Genomic DNA, 27,068 nt, shown 5'->3' with positions numbered 1-27,068 from the left:
GTAACTGAAGAATATTTTCAAGCATGTACTCAAGAATAAACCTAAATTCTTACACTATAGGCACAATTATCAAGAGAAATGTGCTCCCTCTGCCCCAAGAAGTTTCCATTTCTTTTCAGAGGCAACACACATTGCATAGAACCCACTTTCATCAGTATGGTTGGGCACTCTGGCTCAACCAAAAGGGTTTGTCCCCCAAGGATTGATGATTCTGATATGAATAATCTCCTATCCTTTAAGAATCTTTGGTTTCCTCCCCAATAAAAAAATGGTTCTTCTAGCTCTGGCTGTAATTGCAACTCTGTATTTTAACTGCCATTGATATTTGTAGCTCTTCAAGAGCATTAATTTTCAGTCCTTGCTGTACTTTAGAAACACAAATAGAGCACTGTGAAAAATACAGATACAGGCAGCATCAGATCAATACACTTAGAGGTCCAAAGCAGCAAATAGATGATAGTGTCCTTCCTCATACATAATTCAAAACAAAAACAATACTAAATCATGAAGTACATGTAAGGGAATCTATTCACTGACCTCCTAGTAGGAGGTGGGGGTTGAGACAAAAAAAAAGCAAGTGACAGATAAATTGGGTAGAAGCCTTCCAGACTGCTATGCAGTCTAAGACTTCTGCAAGGCTACTGAAGAGTCTTCAAGCCAAAGTCAGCTGTCAGAGAGAGCTCTGTGTCTCCCAGGAATGGAGCTGCCCTAGTATCCTTGCCATTCTCAGACAGTGGCTGATAGAAACCATAAAAGGCATGTCCTCAATGCAAATCCAGCTATGATTTCAAAAGTGTGGCAGCTGGGCCCTTGGTCAAATACATTCTCTGTATTGTTCCTGTACTGAAGATCTGTGCCACAGATCTCCAATGTGACAAAGGGGCTCAGTACCCCCAGAAATCCTTTCCCTGACTATCATCTTATAAAGCCCCCCATAACTACCAATCTAACTTCTCACTATTATAGGATTGGAAGAGGAGAAGGGAAAGACATAAAAAGTAAAAGCAAATGTTATTTGAATATTTAACACAAACCCACAAAGTTTTCACACCTGTAAACAATGTACCAAATGTTTTATTTCTCTCAGTAGTTCATATGCAAGGAATTAACTCTCAAAGCATTTTGAAAACACGAAAGACATTATGATACTTTACCAATGAATTATTTCTGTCCCCGAGGATTAAATCCAATTAAAGTTATAAATATTTGAAAATTTACTTCTCAAACAACTTAAGATGATGAATTTACAGGTCTCTATAAATTTTTCTTAGTTCAATGTTTTATACATGCCATAAGTACAATATAATTTCTTAAATATTTAGGACACTGTCAATAGCTATGATTCATATGAAAAATATAATTAGATACCTCAAATTCCTGATTGACTCAGTTTTAAAGACACAAAATACTAGCATACTTGCTATGAAAGTCTGTTTGTAATGTTCCTTTTAATAAGCTGCAATTAACCTGATTAAAAATATTCTGTTTAAACCTAGAAGTTTTACATATGATAGTTTTCTTCACAGAAAAAATAATGATGTTGAAAAGGCAGAGACCACTATGCTCGATCAGAGATCAAATATTTAGGAGATTAGTTATTATATCCTCTTTTTTTGGCGTCTGCAAGCAAATAATAACTAGGAAAAACTTTTAAAGCAGTAAAGCAAATCTTAAAAAACATGAGTAAAGACAGTAGAAGTATTACCACACGTCAACAAAAAACAGAGCAAACCAAGTGAGCCCACATCTTCATTTCATCATTAATTCAGGGATTTGAAATAAATGCCATGTTAAAAACCATGAGCAAATTTAAAGGTTCATCTAAGGAAATTTAGTACTTTTGAAAATTAAAAAAAAAGTTTTAGTAGGTAGTATATCTCTAATTCAGCATAAGCGAAATCAAGAAAGTACAAAAATAATATTGTACTGAACTGATTATCACAGGCCTGCTCCTTCAAACAATACCACACCAATTATATTCCACAATGTTGGTATATACGCCTTATTTTACTTATATATATGAAGCAACTAGAGATTTTTTTATTCTTCTTAATTAAATGTTTAAAATACATTTTCAGCTAAGCATTACAATTAAGTGTTAATTTATCATGCCCTTTAAAATCTTTCAACTTAATAAAAAACAATTACTGAAAATATAAAAATATTAAATTTTTCATATTTCTAAGTCTTTAAAACTTAAAGTGCAATATTTTATACCATATATAATTGTGCTATATAAATTCATCCTGAAAGAGCATGTAAATAATTTCCAAAACTTTGTGCATGTTACATTATAGAGAACAGAGCATTGATATTTTAAGGTTTCATTTTCCGTATTTTTACATTATAGTGCAAGCAAGAAAAATAAGCACCAAAGTAAAACATGTTTTTATTAGGAGAAATATGTTTTCAGGAAAAGAAAATAGGAAATGTCATCTCTCCCTTTAGTGGCTTTTCTTCAGTAAATTACCTAGTTTACCAAAAATGTTACTCTCTGTTCAGTTATTGAACAAATTACCCTTAAACAAACTATCCAATATTTGTTCAAAGGTTTGTCCAAAACCTCTCAAACAATATTACTCTTTCTAAGCTCCTTTCTTATTCTTCAGTAAGGACTTTAATTAAAAACAAGCCTATACCCCTTCGCTTCACAATTTTAACATTAATGAAAATTTCACTCTGAGTTTAAAATGATATTTCTTTGAGGGTTTGATCCATACAGGTGGCAGTGTAGAGTGGATCACTTACACATGGTTACAAAATTAGAGTCAAAACTAAAGGGGGAAAAAATGGAAAACCCAATATAAGCTATTCTAGACAAAAGTTCTAAAACTAAAGATTGCTTGAAAAAGTCTCTTTAGTAAGATAAAGACTGATTTACAGACAAGACTGCTGACTGGGTTTTCTCCCAGTAGCAGCCCCCTAGATCTGTGATTAAAATGGTATTTGGGGCCTGAGAAGTTTCAGTGATGATTGCTTCATCAGTTTTTGCTGGTGTCTCATCGACTGTGCGTCCTCAATGGCATGACATGCTCTCTGTAAAATAAAATGTTTATTATAAATGGTAAAGAGAAGTACAGGCTAATTTGGTGGAGGAAAAAGGTACAATATCAAGAGTTGGAGCTTTCAACACAGTTCCAATAGCTAAGAACAAGAATACACAGTCCATACATGCAATGCAAAATGACACTCCTCTGATCTACTAAGCACACAGTATATTACTTTGTTAATTATAACAGATTTTTTAAAAATCTTTCAGCTAAAAAACTGAGGGGACATTCTTTAAAATAAGTTGTTTACCTCTGCTGTGGTGGGATCCTGCAGGTAAATTTTCCGGACATAGGTTTGATTGGCACTGTTTTTTGTGTGGAACAGACCCTGATCCTATTTCAAAAGAAACAATGACAAAAAAATTATTCTGGGGAAGAAAAAAAAAAACACCATCTTTAATTGGATGTTTAAATGTCAACTCTCTTTTATAACCAACCCGTAGACTAACCAAATACACATAGTCAGGTATGATAAGAAATAAATCATTTTAGTACAAGAACAGTGGCTCTGTATGTGAGTTGTTAGAATTTATGAAACTTGATGAATATACATCTATTTGTATAAAATAATGGCTTTTTGCAGGCTACGATAAATAGCCTACAGAAACACCACTTGATAACTCATCACATCTGACAAATCAAAACACCCTTCATTCAGTTCCCTGGCTGATAAAATTCTTACATAATGTAAACTACATTGAGTCAATTTTCACCACTAATGTGAAAGAAAAGTGATAACTGAGGAAACTATAATATATATGCATAGTGACACAGTCTTTCCTAGCTTGAAAACTATGTTTTATATACTAAGGCATTCTTAAAAATTTTGACACTCTCAAAGAGGTAAGGCTGAAATACAAAATGAAAATACAAAGAGGTAAGGTTGAAATACAAAATGGAATAGTTTTATTTATAAACTTCTATGAAAAGAAAACAAACTAAAAAATAACAGTACTTGCATTTCTAATTATTAAAATTTATAATAAATGTTTTTCAGATAGTTTTAGTAATAGAGATAACTATTTAGTAATAGAGATTATTATTTAGGAAAAAATATACTATAGAAATTATCAGTTTTAGAATGACAATTTTTAGTTTTTTTAAAGAGGTAAAAATAAATTTATAATATACATATATATAATAAAAATTATATATTTCAAATTAAAGTGAGTCTGAGAACTAAGCAAAAGATGGGGTATCATTTTTTTTGCTAATTAACTGCTATGTAATTAAAAGTTGTGCCTTCCACTGAGCTCCCGGATGGCTCAGTTGGTTGGAGTGCATCCTCTCAACCACAAAGTTGCCAGTTCGACACTCTGCAAGGAATGGTGGGCTGTGCCCCCTACAACTAGCAACGGGCAACTGGACCTGGAGCTGAGCTGCACCCTCCATAACTAAGACTGAAAGGACAACAACTTGCAGCTGAATGGCACCCTCCACAACTAAGATTGAAAGGACAACAACTTGACTTGGAAAATAGTCCTGGAAGTACACACTGTTCCCCAATAAAGTCCTGTTCCCCTCCCCCAATAAAATCTTAAAAAAAAAAAAAAAAAGTTTTGTCTTAGAAAATAGCAGGGAGGAAAGACATGAAAGTATTATTATATACTTATATTGTATTAGCATTCTGTAAATGCCAAATATTATAAAACATGAGTGTTTTAGACAATATCTATAATAATCTCCTAAAAGCCTTAAAAGGGGAATCTTTCCAGAAGTATTTTTTAACTTCACATGGATACTTATTTTGCTATCATTAATTTAACACAGATAACACTTATCTGTGTTATAGCACAGATAAGTTAAAAAACCCTTCTATTTACTAATGCTTTATTCTGCTAAAAACGAAGTATCAGCATCCTAATTCTTTCAATGATAGAACCGACATTTCACTCAATGCAATCAAGGATGGTCAGAAAATACAGTACAATACCCAAATAAATTGATTACATCTTTCCTTACATTTCAGTAAATAGTAACAATCCTTCAAATGTTTTGTGTCGTTAACTGTAAAACAGAGTCAAAAAGCACTGGTTTCTACTCATTTAACAAATTCTTGGCTCAAAGACTGAGTCGTGTTTTCTTACCTTAACTGAAATGTTTAGCAGATTTCCACTGACACTAGGAGGAAATACAAAATCTTCAAAAGGACACTGCCAGTCTATGGACGTAAGGTTGAGGATTTCAACTTCCTTTATACACAACACTCGCCTAGTTTGCAAAAGGAAACAAACATATACAGGTAGTGATAAAGACAGTTACTGATTACCTCCAATATTTTGCTCTGCTGGATGGCAGAGGTAGTATTCGCTCACTAAACAATATAAACTGGCATTAAGAATAGTATGTTTCACATAAAAAAAAAAAATGTCTAGATAACTATCAAATCAAAAGCAAATATGGCATCTATCAATTAACAAAGCAGACTTTCAAAAATTCACTTCTGCCAATCTTGCAAAATTCACAAGTGTCATTCTTTTTTGAAAATGAACAAAACGCTGAAATCATCTTTGAAACACATAGAAACAGGATGTACTCTCATCTGGGAAGCAGGAAAGGCAGAAGCTCCTGAAAAATGTCTTACTTGGAATATTAATTGCTCTTTACTGTCAATCATTTATGCCTTCCAGTCATAAAAGAATATGCAGGAAATGTCACAGACCTCAAATGTCAGCCAAGATTCACACTAGGCCTACTAAATATCAGGTTTGAACACTTTAACACTAATGTACTATATCACAGAGTAAGTATCTATTTTACTCACTAGCAATAAAAAAATAACAGAATCCTTAAAAGGTATCCACATTGATTTCCCAGTGTGTGATTCAGATTAATTACTGATGTATCTATACTTGACTCTAAAGTTTCTCTAACAGAAAGCAAAACTAGGAAAGTAGAAGAACTGTTAATTCTACAGATCTCTAGGGTGTTGGAGAAAACAAAGAAGATAGGGTTTCTGCTTGAGAAGTACTCAGAGACTAGGAGGGGAAAGAAACATGTAAATAAATAAATGTTATAGCACAGATAAGTTCAACAGCAGAGTGTGTAGAAAAAATTTTAGAGCACAGGAGGGACTGATTGTGTTGGTTAAGTAGGTGGCATAAGAGCTGATTCTTGAAAGGAAGTTCTCTAGATGGGAAAGGGAAATGATAGTCCAGACAAAGGGAACCGTGCATTGGCATATATAGGGGTACAAAGGGAAGATTTATTTGAGGAAAGTCGAAGTCTACAGATGGAGTACCAGATATATACAGAGGTGAGAAAATAGTTGAGTGCCAGATCTTGAATTTCTTTTTTTTTCTTTTTTTGCCATTTTAAGAAATTTTGACTGTAACCTACAGGCAATGGGAAATGACATAATAAAGTTTCTTATTTTAGAGTCATGGCTGTAGCCGTCATGGAAAAGAGGTGGAGAAAATAATCAAGGTAGGAAGTTATTTGAATAGTCTAATCAGGAAACAGTGAGAGCCTCAGTTAAAGGCAGTGGCTGTGGAAAGGAAAAAAGAGCTAGATTCCAGATGTTTAGAAGGTAGAGTTAAATGAACTTGGTGACCACTGGAGTGGGGGGACCAAAATAGACCCGTGGCACTGTGTTTCTCAGCAGAGGTGCTACTGAAATTTGGGGCTTGTTTGGGACAGTGTTGTGCACTGTAGGAAGCTCAGCATCCCTGACCCCAGCCTAATAAGTGCCCTCCAATCATTCTGACAACCTTCAAAACGCCTACACATTGCAAACAGTCTGTAGGAACTGGGTTCCACTCCCTCCACCTCCTGCGTCAGTACAGAATCAGATGCTAGAGCTAAGAGTTAAAGATATCTATTACAAATCACTGTGTTAAATGCAAGTTGCCATTCCAATTGTCGTAAAACTCTCCCCTCTCTTGACCACACCAAATACTATTGTTCTTCTACCACCTTAAATCTCCTTCATTTTCTTCCTCCGTATTTACCAGAGCTCAAATCTTAGTCGTCTTCTATTGGACACACTCTACAAGATGTCAACTCCAAATCTTTATCCAAACACCAATGGTCTATCTATATCTGTCTCTCTGACTACCGAGGTATCTCTACTTTGATAACTCAAAGCTACATCGGTCAGTCAATTCAAAACCAAAACCAAAAAATTTGTCACCTTTTCCGTCAAATTAGTGTAATTGGTAATACCACCCCACCTTGGTATACAAGCCAAAAACCAGAAAGTTATCTTATTCCTGTCTCTTCCACATTCAATCAGTCACCAAGCCTGGTCTCTTAAGTTGCCCCCTTCTCTCTATCCTCATTCTTTTAGTTTTGGCCCTCACCACTTCCTATCAGCATAATAGCCACAGTCTCTGTGGTAGCAGAATTCTAAGGTGGCTCCCAAGATTCTTCATCCCCTGGCATATGGCTCTGCGTAATCCCCAGGAGTATGAATATGACAGATTTCACCCCGCGATTAGGCTTTGTTATAAGGCGCAGGTGACTTTAAGAAAAAAATTTATCTGGTGGGCCAGACCCTTTAAATCTTGGTTAGAGACAGAGAAGTCAGAGATTCAGAGTGCTGTTGCTGATTAGAAGATGGAGAGAGCCACATGACAAGGAATGCAGATAGGCTCTAGGAGCTGAGGGCAACTCCCAGGCTGACAGAGATCGAGGAAACAGGGATCTTGGTCCTTCAGCTGTAAAGAACTGAATTACGCCAACAGTATTACATGAGCTTGGAAGAGGTTTCTTCCCAAGAGTTTCCAGAAAAAAAGCTAACAGCTTGATTTCAGCTTTGTGAAACTCTGAGCAGAGAATCCAGCCATGTTGTACCCAACTCCAGATGTGCAAAAACTCTGAGACAATAAATCTGTGTTGCTTAAAAAAGCTGCTAATTTTATGGTAATTTGTTGTGCAGCATTAGAACACCAAGATAATCTCCTACTGGCCTCCTTGCCTCCATTCTGATCCTCCTCCAACCATCATCCAAACTACTGCCAGAGATCTTTCTAAACTACAAACTTCATCACATTACTCCTTGTTTACAAGCCTATGTTGAGCCCTAACCCACAATGTGATGGTGTCTGGAGCTGGGGCCTGGGAGGTGATTAGGTCATGAGGATAGAGCCCTCATGAATGGATTTAGTGTTCTTATAAAAAGGCCTGAGAAAGCTCCATTGCACCTTTTTCCATGTGTGGACACAGGAAGAAGAACCATCAATGAATCAGGAAGTGGGCCCTCACCAGACACAACCTGCAGAACTTTGACCTTGGATTTCCCAGCTTCCAGAACTGTGAGAAATAAGTTTGTTGTTTACGCCACCTGTCTATGGTATTTTTGGAATAGCAGCCCAAACAGACTAAGGCAGATGGTTAAAAAAAAAAAAAAAAAAAAAAGTCTGCTCCGAGAACAATTTCCTAATGAAGATTACTAAAATAAAATATTAGGTAGGCGTTAGGACTAACTAGTAGAGCTGCAGTCTAATAAATTTAGGTCATGAGAACTCGTATTTTGTTTCTAATAACTGATAAGAAAAAAACACTGAGACTAAATTTTGGATGAATTTCAATACGGAAAAATTAAAAGCCCTATATATTAAAAAAACTCAGTAAATAATCATTAAAATGTTAATAATACATTTAGTAAAAAGAGCTAACATCATTAATTTATATAATGCTCTTTCAATTCAGTAGGAAAAAGGCTAACAATTAAAAATGAACATATGATGAACAAGCAAGTCACAGAATAGAAAACATAAGTGAATGATGAATATATTAAAATGTTCATACTCATTAGCAATCAAGTAAATGCTAATTAAAACGAAACAACTATTTTCTATCCATTAAGTTTACAAAAACAAAAACGTTTAAATGAGTACACCCAGTCTTAGCAAAACAGGAGAAAGGACACTCCCCATATTTTGTTAATTGTATGTATAACACTGATACAATCTTTCTGATAAAACAACTTGGCAATTTAGAAAGGACCTCAAAAAGCTTCACAACTTTAAATCAGCAATCCCACTGTTAAGTATTTATACTAAGGAAATAACTATAGAAAAAAATACTTAGCTGCAAAGATGTGTTTATAATACTACTGCATTGACATGGAGAAAATTAAATGTCAAAAAGTTAGGCATCATTTGAATAAATTAATTATAGTATATCCATAAATATAATATTATGTAGTCATTAAGAATCATGTCAAAGAATATTTAATGGCTTGGGAAGATGATTACAATATACTGTTAGGTGAAAAACCTAGGTTAATTAAATGTACATACTGCATTTTCTGTATATAGTTTTTACAAAATACATATACTGCAAAAATCTGATGTACCAGCTCTATATCTGGATGACAGGATTGCTATTAAAGGCTACTTTTAGCAGTTATCATATAATTTATCATTCAAACCAGAACATTTTTAAGAAAGGGATAGCTACTAATAATTGCATTCAGACAAAAAGTACTAACCAGCTCTGTACTGGGTGAACCACAGCTTTAGTTCTTTTCAGCTTCTTAATTCTCATCTGTATCAGGGGTGGGCAAACTATGGCCTGTTTTAGTAAATAAAATTTTACTGGAACACAGCCACCCCGTTCATTTACATATTGTTCAAGGCTGTTATCCTACTACAAGGGCAGAGTTGAGTACAGATAGGAAACATGAGCTGGCCCTTGAAGCCTAAATATTTATTATCTGGCCCTTTAAAGAAATTTTGTTGACTCCCAATCTATGATCTATATTCTCTATAATGAATAAACATAACTTTAGCAATAAAAGAGTTAATTTTTTTAAATGCTAATTTTGGAAGAAATGCTATTTTTATGTAACATTAAAGGTCAAACAGATCAGCATAATGATAACTATTTCAAAGAAATTCTTGTTAGAAAGAATCTAGTAAAGCGACAAGGAGACTAAGTCATTATACTGGTCAGGAATATTATTTTCCTAATTGCCTCCTGAAAAGCTCTATAAGTGAATAGATTTAAAATTATCATGATTTTTCCATTTACTTGAAGAAAACCCAAATGTATAATGTATTAATATGTACAGTAATATTCCCACAAAATGCCTAATCAAACAAGTACCAAGATATTAAGTATTACCAAAAACAAACAAAAAACACCTGATTTCCACTGCCCAGTGTTGAATTACATAAAAGGTACACAATTTTAAAATGAATTAACACACTTATTGCAGCTAAGTACAATATATAATACAAATAAACACTGATTTGGTCTAATCTTATGGACATAAAATTATAAAAATAAATAATTACTTGTCAAATCCGCAAAAACTGCTTTTTAGATTGTTTTGTGAGTATTTTCATTTCTTAATTAATTGGCAGATCAGCTGACTGGTTAACTCTCTCTTTAAAAAGGCTTGCAGGTTTAAGTCTGAGTCCTGTCATTTTAGCTTTCCTTTCTCTCCTTCCCATCCAAATATATTTAAATGCAGTAGCAAGAAATGTAATACAGACTTTGCCTACTGTAATTACTCTGCCTTAGTCCTAGAAAAATACGTAACTTAAAAAGTTTTGAAAATTATTAATCTATAATTGTCATTTTGGAATAAGTGATGTAGGGTAAATATCAGGTAAAAAAACATAGTAGTTTAGTTAAAGTTCTTGTATTTAGAAAAATTGCCTACCATTGCCAAAATACTTAGGAAAAACTGAAAAGAAAAAAAACATACAGAAATAATATGATCCTTTTAAAAAGGTAGCTAAATCGTCCAAAATAAAACATAGTGAGAAAAAGTGATTCATGAATTCACCCTCCATAACTGGATTCATAATTCATATGTAACAGTATCACTATTGCACTTACGAAGTCTATTCTAGATCCCATCTCTTAGTAGTTGTGTAAGTTGGATAAGCCCCTAAACCACGCTGAATCTCAGTTTCAGCATCACAAAAATGAGAGGATCAGAACAAATGATCTCAAAGGTCCTATCCAGGACCTATCCGGTTGGCTCAGTTGGTTAGAGCATGAGCTCATAACACCAAGGTCGCCAGTTCGATTCCCACATGGGCCAGTGAGCTACGCCCTCCACAACTAGATTGAAAACAATGACTTGTCTTGGAGCTGATGGGTCCTGGAAACACACACTGTTCCCAAATAAAAAAATAAAATAAAATAAAAACAAAAAACAATCAAAGGACAAATCCAGATCTGTGTTTCTATGATTCTATGAAACAAACATTTTGCAGTTAGAATGTAGTTCTTCACATCCTCTGCCATTTTAGTCTTCAAAATTCTTAAGATCTATATAATTTGCAACTGAGAAAATTTCATTTGAAGTTATTAATACCTATTTGTAACCATAAGGATTGTCCTCTTGTTTCCAGAAATAGTGCAGTGGTATTGGTAAGTCTCTCCTTCTAACTTTTTGATATGATTCTGGGGGAAAAAAAAAAAAAAAACAAGAGTAAAGATTTGGGTAGGATGTGCATCCAAATAGTATTTGTAATACTCTGTTAGCTAATTATAATAACAATGCTAGTTAGGAAAAATATCGTTAGAAACAAAAGCACAGTTCTGCATATTCACACATGAAGCTAGAAAAACATTCATAGCATGTTTGTAAATTAACTTCCAGTGTGCCTTAAAAGACAAATTAGTATTAAATGCTTACTAAGTGATCTTCTAGTAAAATATATTTCAATCTTTAATAACTTAGAAATTTTAGAATATCTACTAGAAATAGTCACACATTTTCATTCATGAGAATATGATATATGCTAATATAAAACTGGGACATTAACATTATAGGGGTTCTTAACCTGTGGTTCATGGAAGCACCTTGGGAGGGCTATGAACCACCAAAATAAAATACAAAATTTTGAAAATGTGGTTCTGTAACTTCTTTCACAGGATGGTTCATATTTTACATCAGATTTTTTTAAAGGGTCTGTGATCCCTCTCAACAGTTAAGAACCACTGATTTTACACAGAAGTAGATACACATAATAAAATCCAAGATAACTGATATTTAATGTTTTTGAGTATTTAATCTTATAGATTAAACATGCATGAGAAGTATATGTATGTATTAAATTATGCTCCTGACAGAAAATAAAATTTAATGATAATATTACTACAAACATGAATTTCTAAGTTTTCAAATAGCTGGTACAATTTATTGCTAAAGACAATTACAAGCATAAAATAATTCAAGTATAAATAGTAATACATCAAAATACATCTATTTCCTTTCCTAACTATCTCAAAACAATTGTGACTTGAATTAGTCAACACATTAAAAACCACAAAAGTTATTTTTATAATGAATGCTAATGAAATATTATTGACATTATCTATAATGCATGATTAAAGATCAGATATATGAAAACACAGAACATAAACTAATAAATAATGAGTAAGACCTTAACATTTTATAGCCAAGAATACAACACCAATAGTACGAAAAAGATAATATAACCAATAATAATCACAAGCAAAGAAAGCACACTTATTATTTCAATGTTTAAATACATGTTTTTTTAAAGGTCCTTGATTCCCAGTCATTCTTTCACAATTATGAAAGGCCATGAACAAAGATAAATCCCCAAAGAACTGGGGTCTCATCTTCAGAATGAGTCTCAGAGAGAAGTGGAGTTTAACAGTCACTTGCTTTACATCTTGCCTGCATGAATTAGCTAAACAAAATCTTTTAACATTTATAAGTTAATTCCTTTAATAAAGAGAAAATGAGAAATGAATATAATTGTTCAGTAGTACACTTATTTTCAGCTTTGAAATGTGAATATGTTAAAATATTTAGATTTAAGATGCACTGTACAAGAAATACTACCCACTTCCCATTTTTTATGCATTTTCATTTGTTATTAGGCTGTTGCTATCTTTAAACCATTGAAAGCTCTTAAATTATGATTTATCATCATAATATATTATAGAAACCTTGTTTTCAGCATTACTAAACTCCACTACACTCTAAGATTCAGATTAAGATATTCAGTCACTGATGGCTGCAGGAGACCAGATTAGTTAATAAAATATTCATTCTCCCTTCCCAAAATGCAACTTGAAGAATTTACAATATTTAGCAAAAGCATTTAACTTTTTCAAGTAAATTCTAAGGAAATAATACAAGATATGAAAAAGCAATGTGTAGAACAATGTTTATCACAGCATTATTACTGTTATTGAAGTAACAGAAACAAATTAATGTCCAGGACTGGGAATGGTTAAATGCACAATATAAGGTTACCTCAATAGATGTTAGTGAAAGAATTAAGAATTAAGCATTTCTATGAACATGAAAAAATATACTTAAAATGAAAAAGCAAGAAAGAACATTTTAAACATTCTATGTTCATAAGTATGTGAACCCAGATGGACTATATCATATATCATATATATGTGTATAAATATATATGTATATATTATATGTATATATGTACATGTATAAACAGTAATTGTCCTAGGAGAGGACAACCAGAAGAATATATCCTATAAAACCACAATATATGATTTAGTAACTTTCAAAGCTGAGCATTAAATTAAAGAATACAGAGCAATACTCAGGAGAAAAAGAAAATGGAGTAAGTCAAAAGATTCCCAAATAAATTATTTAGAATGTACTCATATTACAATAAGGGCAAACAGGATATAATTTTACACTCTAGCGCTCTTTAATATTTACACATTTTGTTATACTTGGTCTCTTAAGGACAGGAGTCTTATTTCTTTTGTTTATCTAGCACAGTCTAGATAATCAATAAATACATCATACATAACTGATTATAGCAAGATGGACAAGGGATGAAACAGCCTGAATGTCTAATTATCCATGCCTACACTGTCATCCATGAAAAAAAAAATCACCAAGTCCTCTCACTAATGTACAATCATTTTATTTCTTCCAGTAACTATAAATACTTAAAAGTTTAAAAGGTTATGTGATATCTTAACACAAACTAATGAGTCAGGCAAGATAAGTATATTTATCTAAAATAATAAAAAGCTTCTTGAAGTTTTGTGCTTACTGACAAGCAGTTATAAAAAGGAAAACCACAAGGAAAAGTTAATAATATAAAGAGCTAAACAAAAAGTAAACAACTCTTAAAGAAAAAACTTTTTCACAAGTTATACAATTTCCCAAGTCAAGTCTCAATAAAACCACAATATATCCAGGAAAATTAAAAATCATTATTTTTACCTAAGAAGGAAGGGTAATTATTGGTAAGGATTTAAGACAGCATCTTGAATTAGTTATTGTGCTTGCTTCTTATAGAAACTGGACATTTGATGACACTTTTGTCAACCCTCAATTATGTCGGAACAAGAAAAGTGTCAGCTACAATTTTAGGCTGGGTTTTGGATGTCATTCTTTTTGCTTTAAAGTGCTGTTTCAAATATGAAGCATTTATTATTTTGATACTATAGTTTTAAAAAACATAATCCAAATGACCAGTTGTACGTTAACAGTTTCATTCTTTTCAAATGTACATTAAATCTAAGTTTATACCTTGGTTTCAATTTTGGAGGGGAAAATGAAAATTGCTAGATAAGATGCTGTTAAATCAAATTAAACATTTCTATCATTTATAAAAAAGAAATTAAAACATAAATTATTTTGAAAATTAACTATGGGGACATTAATTTCAAAATGATAATTTATAACTATTTTTGTTTTCATTAAGATAATGAATCCTCTCTACGGTCCTAAAAGCAAAAAGGTTGGTTTTTAACAATAACGATACCTATAAATTCAAGTGCCACATAAGTAATTTGACTAATTACATGTTCAGCTTCTATTTATATGAATTCAAACTAATTATGAAATAAGAATTAGCAACAAGGAGATTGAATTTTTGAAAAGTATAAATGCTAAAGGCTGACAATGTATGTAATTATAAAATTATTGTCATTTATCTAGCAAGAGTACTGAGGTTAAAAAATAAAAGGGAGATCAAGGGAACATATTCTCAAAATTCATGTGCCAACTCTTATTTGAGGTCTAAAGACAGACCGAGAGCAACTGATACTTCAGGTATTAAAACAAAGGCCGCAGTTAATAGTTCTTTAACATGAGTAAACTTAGGGTGATTTGTGAAACACAGTCATTGTAATTCCATTATCAGGACTCACAAACAAGAATACATAATATATAGGACATAATAATTTTCCTTTAAAAAACTTTACCTGAAATGCACATGAATACCATAAGAAAAGACAAAATTTTCAAAATGATAGTAAGAGTGTATGCTTCTGAGCTCAATAAAGTCTTTCACCAACTAAATGGTGAAGAGAGGTGATCCTTGAATCTTTTATATTGATCTCTTACTCCTGTACAATATTACCAGGAATACCACCATTGTTATTTGTAGTCTAGTCACTACCATAAAAAGTTCAGACAGAGGTGAAAGTTGTAAAGACTATGTCATTAAAATGGACTCTCAGTCTAAATAAATCAAAGACAGTCTATTTTTAATACCACAGTTTGATTTGATTTTTAAGGATGAAATCAGTAGTAGTATAGGAGACATTTACTCCTGTATTTCCAGTTCTTGCTGTGTAGGCAGAAAAAGAAAGAAAATAAAGTTAGAAGCATGCAAAATAATAAAATGTAATCACACATAATACAAACCATAGGCAATAACAATGAAGAGTCATTTCATTTTAAAGTAAAAGTAGGAAAACACTAATAAATTTATTTAGAGGGAAAGCTAGTCATGGGAGTGTATTTATATACGTATATATTATTTAAATACAGTAAAGTTAAAACTGAAATAAAAGTCAATTAAAAAAACCTTTGAAAGTTTTATAAGGTTTAAAAAGATTTTAATTGTACATAATCTTTTTTTTTCTCTCCTCCAACTTCTGTTTACCTGAATGAATCTAGATTTAGAATAGTCCCAATAAATTAATTTGGTTTGGAGAAAAGGAAGCAGTGACATTCCAATAATTAGCTACAAAGTGGGAGACCGAAGTTAACAAGGTTAACTAAATGAGCTAACAAATAATAATAAAGCCTATGGCTTCTTTTAATATTAACCTTTCTGTATAAAAAAGCTTTGCTCCTGTGCAGAAAAAAATTACCAGTTATTCCCATTTAATACATTATAATAAAATAATCAAATTCTACTCTACAAACCATGTTCCCTGTGTAATCCCTAAAGAAGTTCATAAATCAGGAATTTTAAAAACCGTCCATGAAATCCTGATCCTAGAAATCTTTAAAATTAAATTTCTTTCATGACCATGAAGAACAGAATTTATACCTCAAATAAGTCATAGCCCTCAGATTTCCGTCTGTCATATGGGCGAATGATGCCATCTTCATGGATCAGGCGAGGGGGACGGAGGCTGGACACTTCCTCAGTTGATTCTGCTGCCCTGCATAAGGAAGCAGAATAAGTATAAGAAAATATGTGAGACTCTTTCAAAATAATACATACATATATTGACGTATGTCTTACATTCTATATTATATCAATATTTGATGAAAACAATCAGAGTAATTTTAAATAACCTGCCCAAAATAATGCAACAGGTATTAAAAGCAAGTCTGTCTGATTCCAAGCTCCACCAACTTTTTTCAAAGAAACATCATACCAGTAAAGGCAGAGAGCAGGTTGTCCCCTCTTTGTATACTTGGTGTCCAGCACAGTGACTAGCATGTAGTAGACATCAATAAACATTTGTTGAATAAAAGAGAAATTCAGCCACAAAAAATGTTTCTTCCTACTCCTTTCTAGTGGCACTCTACCTTGTGAACCTATCATAGGTTTCAATTAGACTTTAAGATCCTTAAGAGCAAAGTATTTAACCTAACGTGTTTCCCCGAAAATAAGACCTAGACAAACCATCAGCTCTAATGTGTCTTTTGGAGCAAAAATTAGCACACAGACACATACCCTGCACACAGTGTATACTTTATTACCTCTGAATTCCTTGGAAAGTGCTGCTGGCCATATCTATGATTCCTCCAGTGGGACCAGCCACTGCACCCACAAGCCCTTTTCCAATTCCTTTAAAGAATCCAGCAGCTCCTTCCTTTTTGGCACCTTCAGAAAACCAAAGAGAATGAATGTATAAAGATATTTGAAAACAATCAAGTTTGAACAAAACAAAAGCTTGAGCCAAATGCTGAACTGTTTTACCCAGGAAGTTCCTAGAACTTAGAGTTTTAAAGAAGTTAAATTTAATCATAACATGATAAAAAGTGTGTTAAAAATGCAAATTATTAGGCGCCATCCCAAATCTACTGAATCAGAAACTCTGGGAGTGGGGCCCAACAACCTGTTTTAGTAAACCCTCCAGGTAATCCTGCAGCAAGCTCCAGTTTTACAACTACTGATTCAGAAGTTTCGTCAGCGCCTATGACTAACTAGGAGGTCTGAGAACTGACCAGAAAAGATCTTCTGTTTAATGCCAACCATCAAGAGATATTTTAAACAGTGCACTTTTTAAAAAGTATAAGAACTTTATTGAAATATAATTCACAAACCACAGAATCTGCCGATTAACTGTATAAATTAAATGATTTTTAGTATACTCAGAGTTGTGTAACCATCACCACAATCAATTTTTAAAAATTTGTATCATCTGAAAAAGAAACCCTGTGCCGATCAGCAATCACTCCCCATTTCCTCCAATCCTTCCCCACCCAATGCTGAGCAATTTACCTCATTGCTCCCCACCAGCCAGACCGAGGCAGCCACTACTTTACTTTCTAGCTCTATGGACTTGCCTATTCTGGACATTTCCTACAAATGGAATCATACAATATGTAGTATGTTGAACTGGCTTTTTCTACTTATAATCATGTTTTCAAGGTTAATCTACCTTGTGTTTGTACCAATACAAACAGTCCCCAACTTACAATGGTTGGAATTAAGTTTTTGACTTTACACTGGTATGAAAGCAGTATCCATTTAACAGAAACTGTAACTTCAAATTTTGAATTTTTTTATCTTTTCCTGGGCTAGCCTTACCCACTACGATACATATTCCCTCATGATGCTGGAGAGCAGCCAGGCGAGCACATGGGTAAACAATCGATACTCTACAATGTAGTATTAGTGCATTTTCAACTTAGGATATTTTCATCTGACAATGGGTTTATCAGAATGTAACCCCATCATAAGTCGAGGAGCATTTGTACTTGATTTCCTTTAATAGCTGGATAATGTCTCATTGTATGAATATACCACATTTTGTTTATCCATGCATTAGTTGATAAACATTTGGGATGCTGTTACATTCTGGCTATTATGAATAATGTTTCTATGAACATTTATGTACAAGTGTTTGAGCCAACATATGTTTTCAATTCTCTTAGGTATATAGCTAGGAGTGGAATTGCTAGGCCATATATAAAAACTTAGTGTTTATTTCCAGTTTTCCTAGCATCATTTGTTGAGAAGGCTATTCTCTCTCTATGGAATTATGTTGGCACCCTTGTCAGAGATCAATTGACCATCAATGTAAGGGTTTATTTCTGGAATCTCAATTCTATTTCATTGATCTATGTCTATCTGTATGCCAGTACCATACTGTCTTAGTTACTGTAACTTTATAGTAAGTTTTAAAATTGGATAGTGTAAGTCTTCCAACTTTGTTCTGTTTTTTTTTTTTTTCCCAAGACTGTTTTGGCTATTTAGGGTCCTCTGAGTTCCCATATAAGTTTTAGAATCAGCTTGTCAATTTCTGTAAAAAAGCCAACTGGCATTTTGATAGATACTGCACCAAATAAAGTAATGTGCTTTTTAAAATAGGATAAAAAATTAGTCAACCTCTATCAAAGGTCCAAAGGAATCTAGTTTAACTATGGACCTGCTGAAAATAGCATTCAAAATCTGAATTAGAGTCTACTACACAACCCCTCTACTTTCTAAGGAAAGTACTTTCATTAAACAATAATTTAGGACTATGAACATAAAATGAGAAATTCTCTCAAATACCTAGTAGCAATAACATTTAGTATGTTTACCATGCATCAACTCTTCAGACTTTGTACAAGAAGGAAACATTCTCTACCTACCTTCCACAGGTTTTGTTATTATTCCAGTCACTCCACCAACGACTCCCTGAAAGAGAAATCAATCATGAAGTCAAACTTGAACGCAAGATGCTTAATTTTAAATCAACCACTAGAGGTCTCTACAGACATACCAGAAAAAAACTTTTTTTTACAAAATGAGTATTTACAGAGGGTGCCAAAAAAAATATATACATCTTAAGAAAAGAAAAAACTGTATTAAAATTATGCTGATGGTAGCCACTTTGAGCACCTCATGTAATTGCAGAAGTCAAACGTGACTTGTATGCATCTTTTGTTATCAGTATAATATATTGAGTATTACAATTTTAATAGATTTTTCCTTTCTTAAAATGTGTATACATTTTTGTCACCCTCTATATATTTGATAATGTAAACATATATATAAGTGAACACTCTGACTTTTAAAATATCATATCATACAAAATTTTAAATGAAAAGTCCCTTGTAGAAGTAAAAATTTGTAATAGGAAAAATAGCAAAGCAGGTGAAAAGATTCTACACCTAGCTCTAGAACCAATCAGCTATGTAACCATGGGTGGTTGATTCAGTCTTAAATCTCACTTTCTATATCAGTGAAATGAGTAAGTTGAGACAAATAATCCCTAATATCTACTTATAAATTTTAATGATTAAAAAAAAATTAATGAGATTACTATATAATTTAGCAAAATTAAAATGAAGTGGAAAATTGAAAATAAAGGGATCTCTGAAGGATAGCAAATAACCTGACAAATAAAGCACTTTAGAGGAGATAACATACAATATTATAATAATATAAATCACTGGCACAAATACAAGTTACACTTTCCTGAAATTATTTACAAAATTACAATAGTACTATGTTTAAATATTCTTTTATTTTTTAATTAATTTTAGATGTTTATATATTATTAATAATTGTCAAGTAATGGTGGTAACTAAGACTACTTGAATATTATATAAACACAAAGAAAAAACACTGAAGGATACACACTCTGTTGAAATTAGATATCCCTGGGAAGAGGTAAGAGGTGATCAAAGAGTACTTGATAGCCTTACCTATAATGATTCCATTACTTATTAAAAGGAGAACTTACAAGTTCTTACAATTACTTATGAGGAGAATATGCAAATATCACTTATATCATTTTTAAAGTACTGGAAAGTAGTTCATGGTTTATACCACTTAACTTCTACACCTCCCTCCCACAGAAAAGGTCAATTGACAATGACCTGAAGAACTCCTCTTACCTCTAGTTACCATCATTTACCATATTTCTCAGCTTTATTTCTAACCCTTCCACACTACTACCAATCTGCCATCATTATTTCACTCCAATCCTAGTGCCAAACTAAATGTGCGATTTCAGGGATAGATCTGATGATGATAATGTGGAAGAAGATCAAAAAGGAAACAGGAAAGTCCACAATCTGTCACTACTGCTACTCTAACAGATCTTTATTCACAAGTAGTATTCCAAGTTTCAAACAAGCAGCTAGAGTATATATCCTAAAGTGTATACAAAAGTTGAGGGTTTCTTGAAGATTCAGCAAGAAACTTACGCGCAGGAAGCCCTTTCCTCCTCTGGCCAGGCTGTCTCCAAAATCTTTAGGCTGTCGACACATCTCTTCTCTCCTTTTTTGCTGATATTCCTTGTCCAATGTAATTGCTGCCAAACCTTTTCCAACAGAACCAGTGATTCGAGATACAACTCCTGCTGCACCACCTATCAAAAGGCCCAGAGAAGTAAAGTCATATTGTTTCTTTAAAAAGCATTACCACTATACACACATACAACGGCTTAATACAGATGCTTAAAATTCTCATATGCAAAAATGCAGAAATTTATTTTTCTCATTTCCCATTTATCAAGAAGAATAAAACTATTTAAAGTACATGGATTCAACACTACAAAGACATACTAAAAAAAAGGCAAGTCAGTCAGTGTTAAATTATTTTCCATTTAAGAACAAGAACACACCTTTTAAAAGGGAATATTAGAAAAGTGGCCTCTTTTTTATAAAACATAATTTGTTTTTCATAAGCAATGCATTTTATAATAATAAAAAACATCATATACACAAATACGTGATGCATACCTACTGTGTGTCCAAAGAGACTTCTTACCCCAATCACTAACCCCTCAGCAAATTCTTCAGAGCCTTGAACAGCACCCTGGCCAAAATAAAAAAGTATGCTATTTAAAATTTAAACAAGACTTTTAATCTAGTATTTCAGAGTTTCCTTGAAGATATAGAATCTGTAAAGATCCATAAACATTGTAATGACACAGCTTTTGCCCTCTAACAAATATTGATGGAACACCTACTATGTTTGAAGATATTTTCAACCCAAGTGATTTCAACATAACCTTTAAGATGAAAAACACTGGATAGGAGTACATCACTGGCCTCAGTCACAATCTGAAGTTAGCACCCCAGTACCAAGTTCCATCAGGCTGTTAAAGCAAGCTGCACTGGTAACAAGTCTAAGAGCCCCCATAGTATTGAATCTCTTGTTCTCCTGTTTATTTTCTCTGCTTTGTCCTAAAACCCTCACTACTTTGGGCTCCTAGATCCTTTCAATGGAGAACATGTTAGAGTAAGCTTGAATATGGAACAAAGTGAGCTTTGAATGCCCCATTAGTCCTTTCCATTACAGCCTTGGAATGGTCTTCTAGCAGTCTTCCTTAAAACTACAATTAAATCCTGGAAAATGTGGACATGTTTTATTGCTCAGACAGTAGAAGTGCTCAATTAATTTTAAAATAATCTTTTAATGTCATCTCAAGTAATTTTAAATAAAAACATAACGTTGATATATTTTTATCTGAATATTATTCAGTTCCCAGGTAGTTAAAATATAAGTTATTTGTCATTAAAAGAATAGAACATCCATTTTTCTGTAACTATACTTAAAATAAACAAAAGCAATACCTGGAAGGGTTCATAGAACAAAGCTTCAACTCCTTCAGACAGACCTCTAAGTAATCCAAATGGGTTTCCAAGTACATCCAAGCCCAATACAAGAACATACATCTGTTTCAAGAACTAAAAAAAAAAAAGAAGAAAAAGAAAATCAGTTAAAAAGTAAATTAAGTCCTTTACAACCATTGGAGGAAACAATATAATGATACAATAGGAAAAAAGTGGAGTACTGATTAAATTAGGTTGTTAAAGGAAAGATATATAGAATAACCACCACGCTGGTCATTAATTATCTTGCACTATGTGCCAGGCATTATGCTAGTACTTTACATGAGGATTTCAAATTAGACAGAATTAGGATGAGGTATACTCTGCCACTGAGCAGTTATGTAACCTTGGACAAGTCACTTAGTTTTTAGAGTCCTCAGTCTTCTCATCTGTAAAATGGGAGGCATATTATATTGACCCTGCATGACTGAGTATGCATATTAAATTCAGTAATTGTTACTTAGTTTTAATATTTTGTTTTTTTATCATTATTACTATGAAAGTAGATGGAGAATAATAATCAGAACAAAAAAACAAATTAAAATACATGCCTATTTGAACATTTAATAAACATAATGTCTATACAAACCATAGGAGAAAGGACCTCCCAGCAGTGGAAGTAAAGGGAATGTCACCCTGGAGTACCACCGTATAGCAATGGTACTCAGTGCCCGGAAACAACTATGTCTCTGTACATACAACTCGAACCACGAAGTAACGGAAGCACGGGGAAGAACCTGGCTTAGAACTCCTCTTGCAATTCTACTAGATTACGCTTAGAAACTGTAGTCATTGAAGAAATAAAGTGTAATGACTCCTAAATCACTATTCTTTCCCAAAATGGTAAATGTATATTGCAAAGGAAAAAAGGCACTGGAAGAAACTCTTAGAAAGGTATATATAGGGGGAAAGAACTAAAAGAAATGGAAACATTCTTGAAAACTAATAATTAATGAGATTATAAATTGAGTAAATTATGTAAACATTATCACACACTTTACAATCACATACAAATGTTTTGTTTTGGTATTTTATAAAGTATATTCCCCATGAGCTATTATGATAAGAAATTACCTGTTCACTGTAATGTCTAACAACACTCCACATGAGCTGATCTCTCTTGTAAAACTGGTATCGAATTTCATAATAAGCAAGTCTGGGAGGAAAAAGATTCAAAGATTATAGAAAGATTCAAAAATTATATTGTGAAAAAAGGGACAAAATTACAATGATTAGTTAATCATTGCTGATTCACAATTAGATTTGCACATCTGCCATATATAATTTATGTTTGAAATATTAATATTATGGTAACAAAATTAATAAAGTAGTACTTTCTCATAAAAGTCCTTCATAAATACATAGAGTACAAGGTTTAAAAAAGCCAACCATAATCCCACCACACAGTGGATTTTTAAGTTTTTTCTTCTCATCATTACCACTTTGAATCCTTTGTTTTCCATGCAATTTAAAAATATTTAAAACATTTTATATATGTTTTTACACTTAACATTGTACATAAGTATTTCTCTATGTTATTCAAAATTCTATGTAATCTTTTTTAATGGATGCATAGCAATCCATCATGTGGAAGTGTCATAACAATTCTACCGTCAGATATTTCCAAATTTTGGCATAATAATTAGTGCTGCCAAGTGTATCTTGAATATAACTGGCTAAATTTCAAGATTTTTTTTGGACTGAATTCCTCAAAAAATAATTACTGAAAGTGAAAGATTATAAAAACATTTAAAATTCTTGATATATATCCCTTTCCACTCAAAGTTATAAAAAAAAAAGTCCCCATTTCTCAGACCATTGCCCCCCAATACTAGGATTGCTCATATTTTGAAATCTTTGATAGTTTGCTTTAATTTTCATATATTCTTTGACAAATAATAAAACTGAATGTTTCAAATGTCTATCAGCTACCGTATCTTCCCTATTGTAAATTATCTCTATTTGTCCTCTGGCAATTATGGTATTGGAATCTTTAGGTTTTTCTCATCAGTGTTTAATATCAAGACTCTTCATCCTCGCTCTATCATATTTGTCATTGTATTTTCCCAATTCTTTGGTTTTTAAATGTTTTCATTGATTTTGTTGTAAAGTGTTTAATTGTTATATAGTCAAATCTATTTTGTGTTTTCCATTGGGATTTTTTCCATTGCTTTTAAAATTAGAAAGACTTGTTTTATTCAGAGATTTGGTACCACTTAACTTGGTTTTTTTAATTAATCTTTTCAATTTGAATTTTATATTTAATCCTTTGAGTGCTATGAAATTTGACAGTATACAAGTGAGGTGGAAAGGATATAAATGATTTTTTTTTTCCAAGGTAATACTTGTTCCAATACTGATGAATATTCAATTCAATAAACATTCACGAATATATGGTGATGGAAGGAGAACTGACTCTGGGTGATGAACACACAATGGGATTTATAGATGATGTAATACAGAATTGTACACCTGAAATCTATGTAATTTTACTAACAACTGTCACCCCAATAAATTTAATAAAAAATAAAAAAAGTGACTAAAAAAAAAATAAATAAACATTCACTGAATTATATGTGTCTGGCACACATAAACATTATTAGATGTAGCAAGGAGTTAATATCTATACTTTGCCACATGTTTATACTGAAATCTCACTCTAATGCTACATATTTCTAAATATAATTTTGTTTTAAAACATCAATATATAATACGCCAATAAAACGTCAGTTTTTATTCTATATTGATATATTATCTAGACAAGAATAACTGAGGAAAACTCTTTAAGTTTTCTTAAGATTCTTTACCTTATCTTTATAAGCAAAATAAGCATACCAAAAAAGAATAATTACAAAGGGACCTGGGTGACCGGTTTGTTCAGTGGTTAGAGCACAATGCTCATAACACCAAGGTTTCCGGTTTGAGTCCCAGATGGGCCAGTGAGCTGTGCCCACCACAACTACATTAAAAACAACGACCTGACTTGGAGCTAAGCTGCATCCCCCACAACTAGATTGAAAAACGACTTGACATCCTGAAAAAACACACTGTTCCCCAATTAAAAACGGGGGGGGGGGCAACTCTTCAACTGTAAGTAGTAAGAATTATCATTTTTCTAAGCTAACATTCTGACACAAATGGAGAAAATTAGTATGAAGAAAGATCCCAATGCACTTTAACAAATCTTACTTGAATATAACATCATCCACGTCAGTCAGAGTAGCACCTATGCTTTTCAATAGCAGATTGACAGAATGAATCGCAATCATCTCCTGTTTTTCTTTGTCTGACTCTTCACCTCCAGAACCCAAAGACAGACTCAAATGCAACTAAAAGAAAAATATTCAATAAATGAAAGCTAAAAACAAAAAATTTACATACACAGGAACCAGATCTTTCAGATGCAAACAAATGTTGTATCTTTCATTAGAGTCCTAAAGAAAGCTATTATTTGTTACTCTGTACATAATATAGAATAGCTCATTCCTATCTTATTCTCATATTTAATTTGTGATAAAATACAAATTAGTCTGTCCCAAATTTAGAGTTATAATTTTATTCAAAGTGTATAAATACCATTCTGTTTATATGGAGGGGCCTAAAACACTTTACAAAAGTAGCATAATCGTTTTAAGAAGAAAAACACGTCAAAGGGCATCAAAGTAGTCTATCTGTCAAAATAACGGGTAATCATTTATTTCCAACCAATTAAGGTAACTAACTTATGGCAACAATTAACAATAATAATTGTATTATAATTATACAATAATAACAAGTAACAACATTATAATTATGGCAACAATTAGCAAGTTGCTAAACAAATTTTTTAAAGAGTAATAAGGATTTCAGCTTCCAAAGACCTCTTCAACGCACTACTTAAACACAAGATTTTCACATTCCCATTTAGCTTCTTCTGCTTTGTGTGGTGTATCATCATCAGTGCAACAGTGCCCGAAGACACACACAAAAGGTAATTCTACCTGTGTAAATAGAGCAGATGACTCTCCTTTCTTTTTCTGCCTTTCCCTAGGCATTTTACCTAACTAATACAGAGCTCAACAGAGCAAACTTGTAAGGTCAGGAAAGCCTGGTTGTTGGGCTTTTCTTTGATGTGGACTTTTGCCCATTTGCAGAGTCAAGAGAATATTCAGATCCAGGAAAGGTAAGCTTAAGTGAATAGAGATCCTGCCTTTCTCTAGGACAAAGTTACCATGGAAAAAGACAATAACAATGGTTCCTGATCTTAATAATTCAACTTCATGGGATAATTTGTGCCTAAAAACATGAATAAGTAAATTATCAATCTTTAATACCCCCTTAGATTATAAACTCAATGAAGTCACTTTATACTTCCCACAGCAACTTTGAAAGCAGGCATTCAAAAATATTTGAAGGTATTGTTCAATCTCATAAATAACTGATTTTCATTTAATGAAAAAGAAATTGTGTATAACTTACCACATAAAATATCAGTTTTAAACCTAACACTATCAATATGTCTGATACCACGAAACTAATGTATCAGTTTAAAATTATTTAAAATACCTCACTTAGCTAAATGAATTGGTGAATGCAAATGAAAATAATGTGTTGTAAACAGTTTTTGAGAATGTAAAGGATCATCAATATTTTAAAGAGCTGCTTAATTGTAAATCTGGCTCATTACACAAGTTTAGAGCATTAAGGATGACAGCATTTGTGAATTTCCTAAGCAGTCACCTTCCCCTATAAAACCTAAAAAGAACAATAAAAGGAGAAAAGGAAATGGGTTCATAAAGTACAAAATCAGGCAAGTGAAAGGTATCCAATTTTCCACTCCCTTAGTTACAATCAAATGTTGAAAGGGTGAAAAACACCACATCGACAGTATAATACCTACTTCAGCGTTTTTACATTCTGGTAAGGGCGCCCATTATAGCTTTCTGTTTAGACAATGATAGTAGTTACAAAGTGCACCAAAACATTAAACGTTGGTGAGCACTTCTTTGCTTAATTAAGAAATGCTTTTGTCAGCTTCTTCCTTGAATAAAAGGGTTATTAATTCAAGACTAGAGAACATGCTC

General features: G+C 32.7%; 1 protein-coding gene across 1 annotated transcript in view; it reads right to left on the bottom strand.

Moving 5' to 3' along the window:
• Nucleotides 1-1,056: 1,056 nt before the first annotated feature.
• VPS13C (vacuolar protein sorting 13 homolog C) overlaps nucleotides 1,057-27,068 on the bottom strand; it is a 168,383-nt gene continuing 142,371 nt past the window's right edge. The window contains exons 73-84 of the mRNA XM_074327646.1: nucleotides 25,195-25,334; nucleotides 23,080-23,161; nucleotides 21,967-22,080; nucleotides 21,130-21,205; nucleotides 20,593-20,756; nucleotides 19,030-19,075; nucleotides 16,927-17,050; nucleotides 16,265-16,379; nucleotides 11,329-11,417; nucleotides 5,138-5,261; nucleotides 3,301-3,384; nucleotides 1,057-3,036 (exon numbers count right to left, since the gene is read on the bottom strand). Coding sequence (XP_074183747.1) covers nucleotides 2,935-3,036; nucleotides 3,301-3,384; nucleotides 5,138-5,261; nucleotides 11,329-11,417; nucleotides 16,265-16,379; nucleotides 16,927-17,050; nucleotides 19,030-19,075; nucleotides 20,593-20,756; nucleotides 21,130-21,205; nucleotides 21,967-22,080; nucleotides 23,080-23,161; nucleotides 25,195-25,334 — 1,260 coding nt within the window. The 3' untranslated portion in view covers nucleotides 1,057-2,934. The remainder of the gene's footprint in view (nucleotides 3,037-3,300; nucleotides 3,385-5,137; nucleotides 5,262-11,328; nucleotides 11,418-16,264; nucleotides 16,380-16,926; nucleotides 17,051-19,029; nucleotides 19,076-20,592; nucleotides 20,757-21,129; nucleotides 21,206-21,966; nucleotides 22,081-23,079; nucleotides 23,162-25,194; nucleotides 25,335-27,068) is intronic.

Source organism: Rhinolophus sinicus, linkage group LG03, assembly GCF_036562045.2.
Source record: "Rhinolophus sinicus isolate RSC01 linkage group LG03, ASM3656204v1, whole genome shotgun sequence".
Classification (NCBI taxonomy): Eukaryota; Metazoa; Chordata; class Mammalia; order Chiroptera; family Rhinolophidae; genus Rhinolophus; species Rhinolophus sinicus.
Note: the sequence above shows the minus strand (reverse complement) of the source record. Positions and strands in the feature narration are given on the sequence as shown.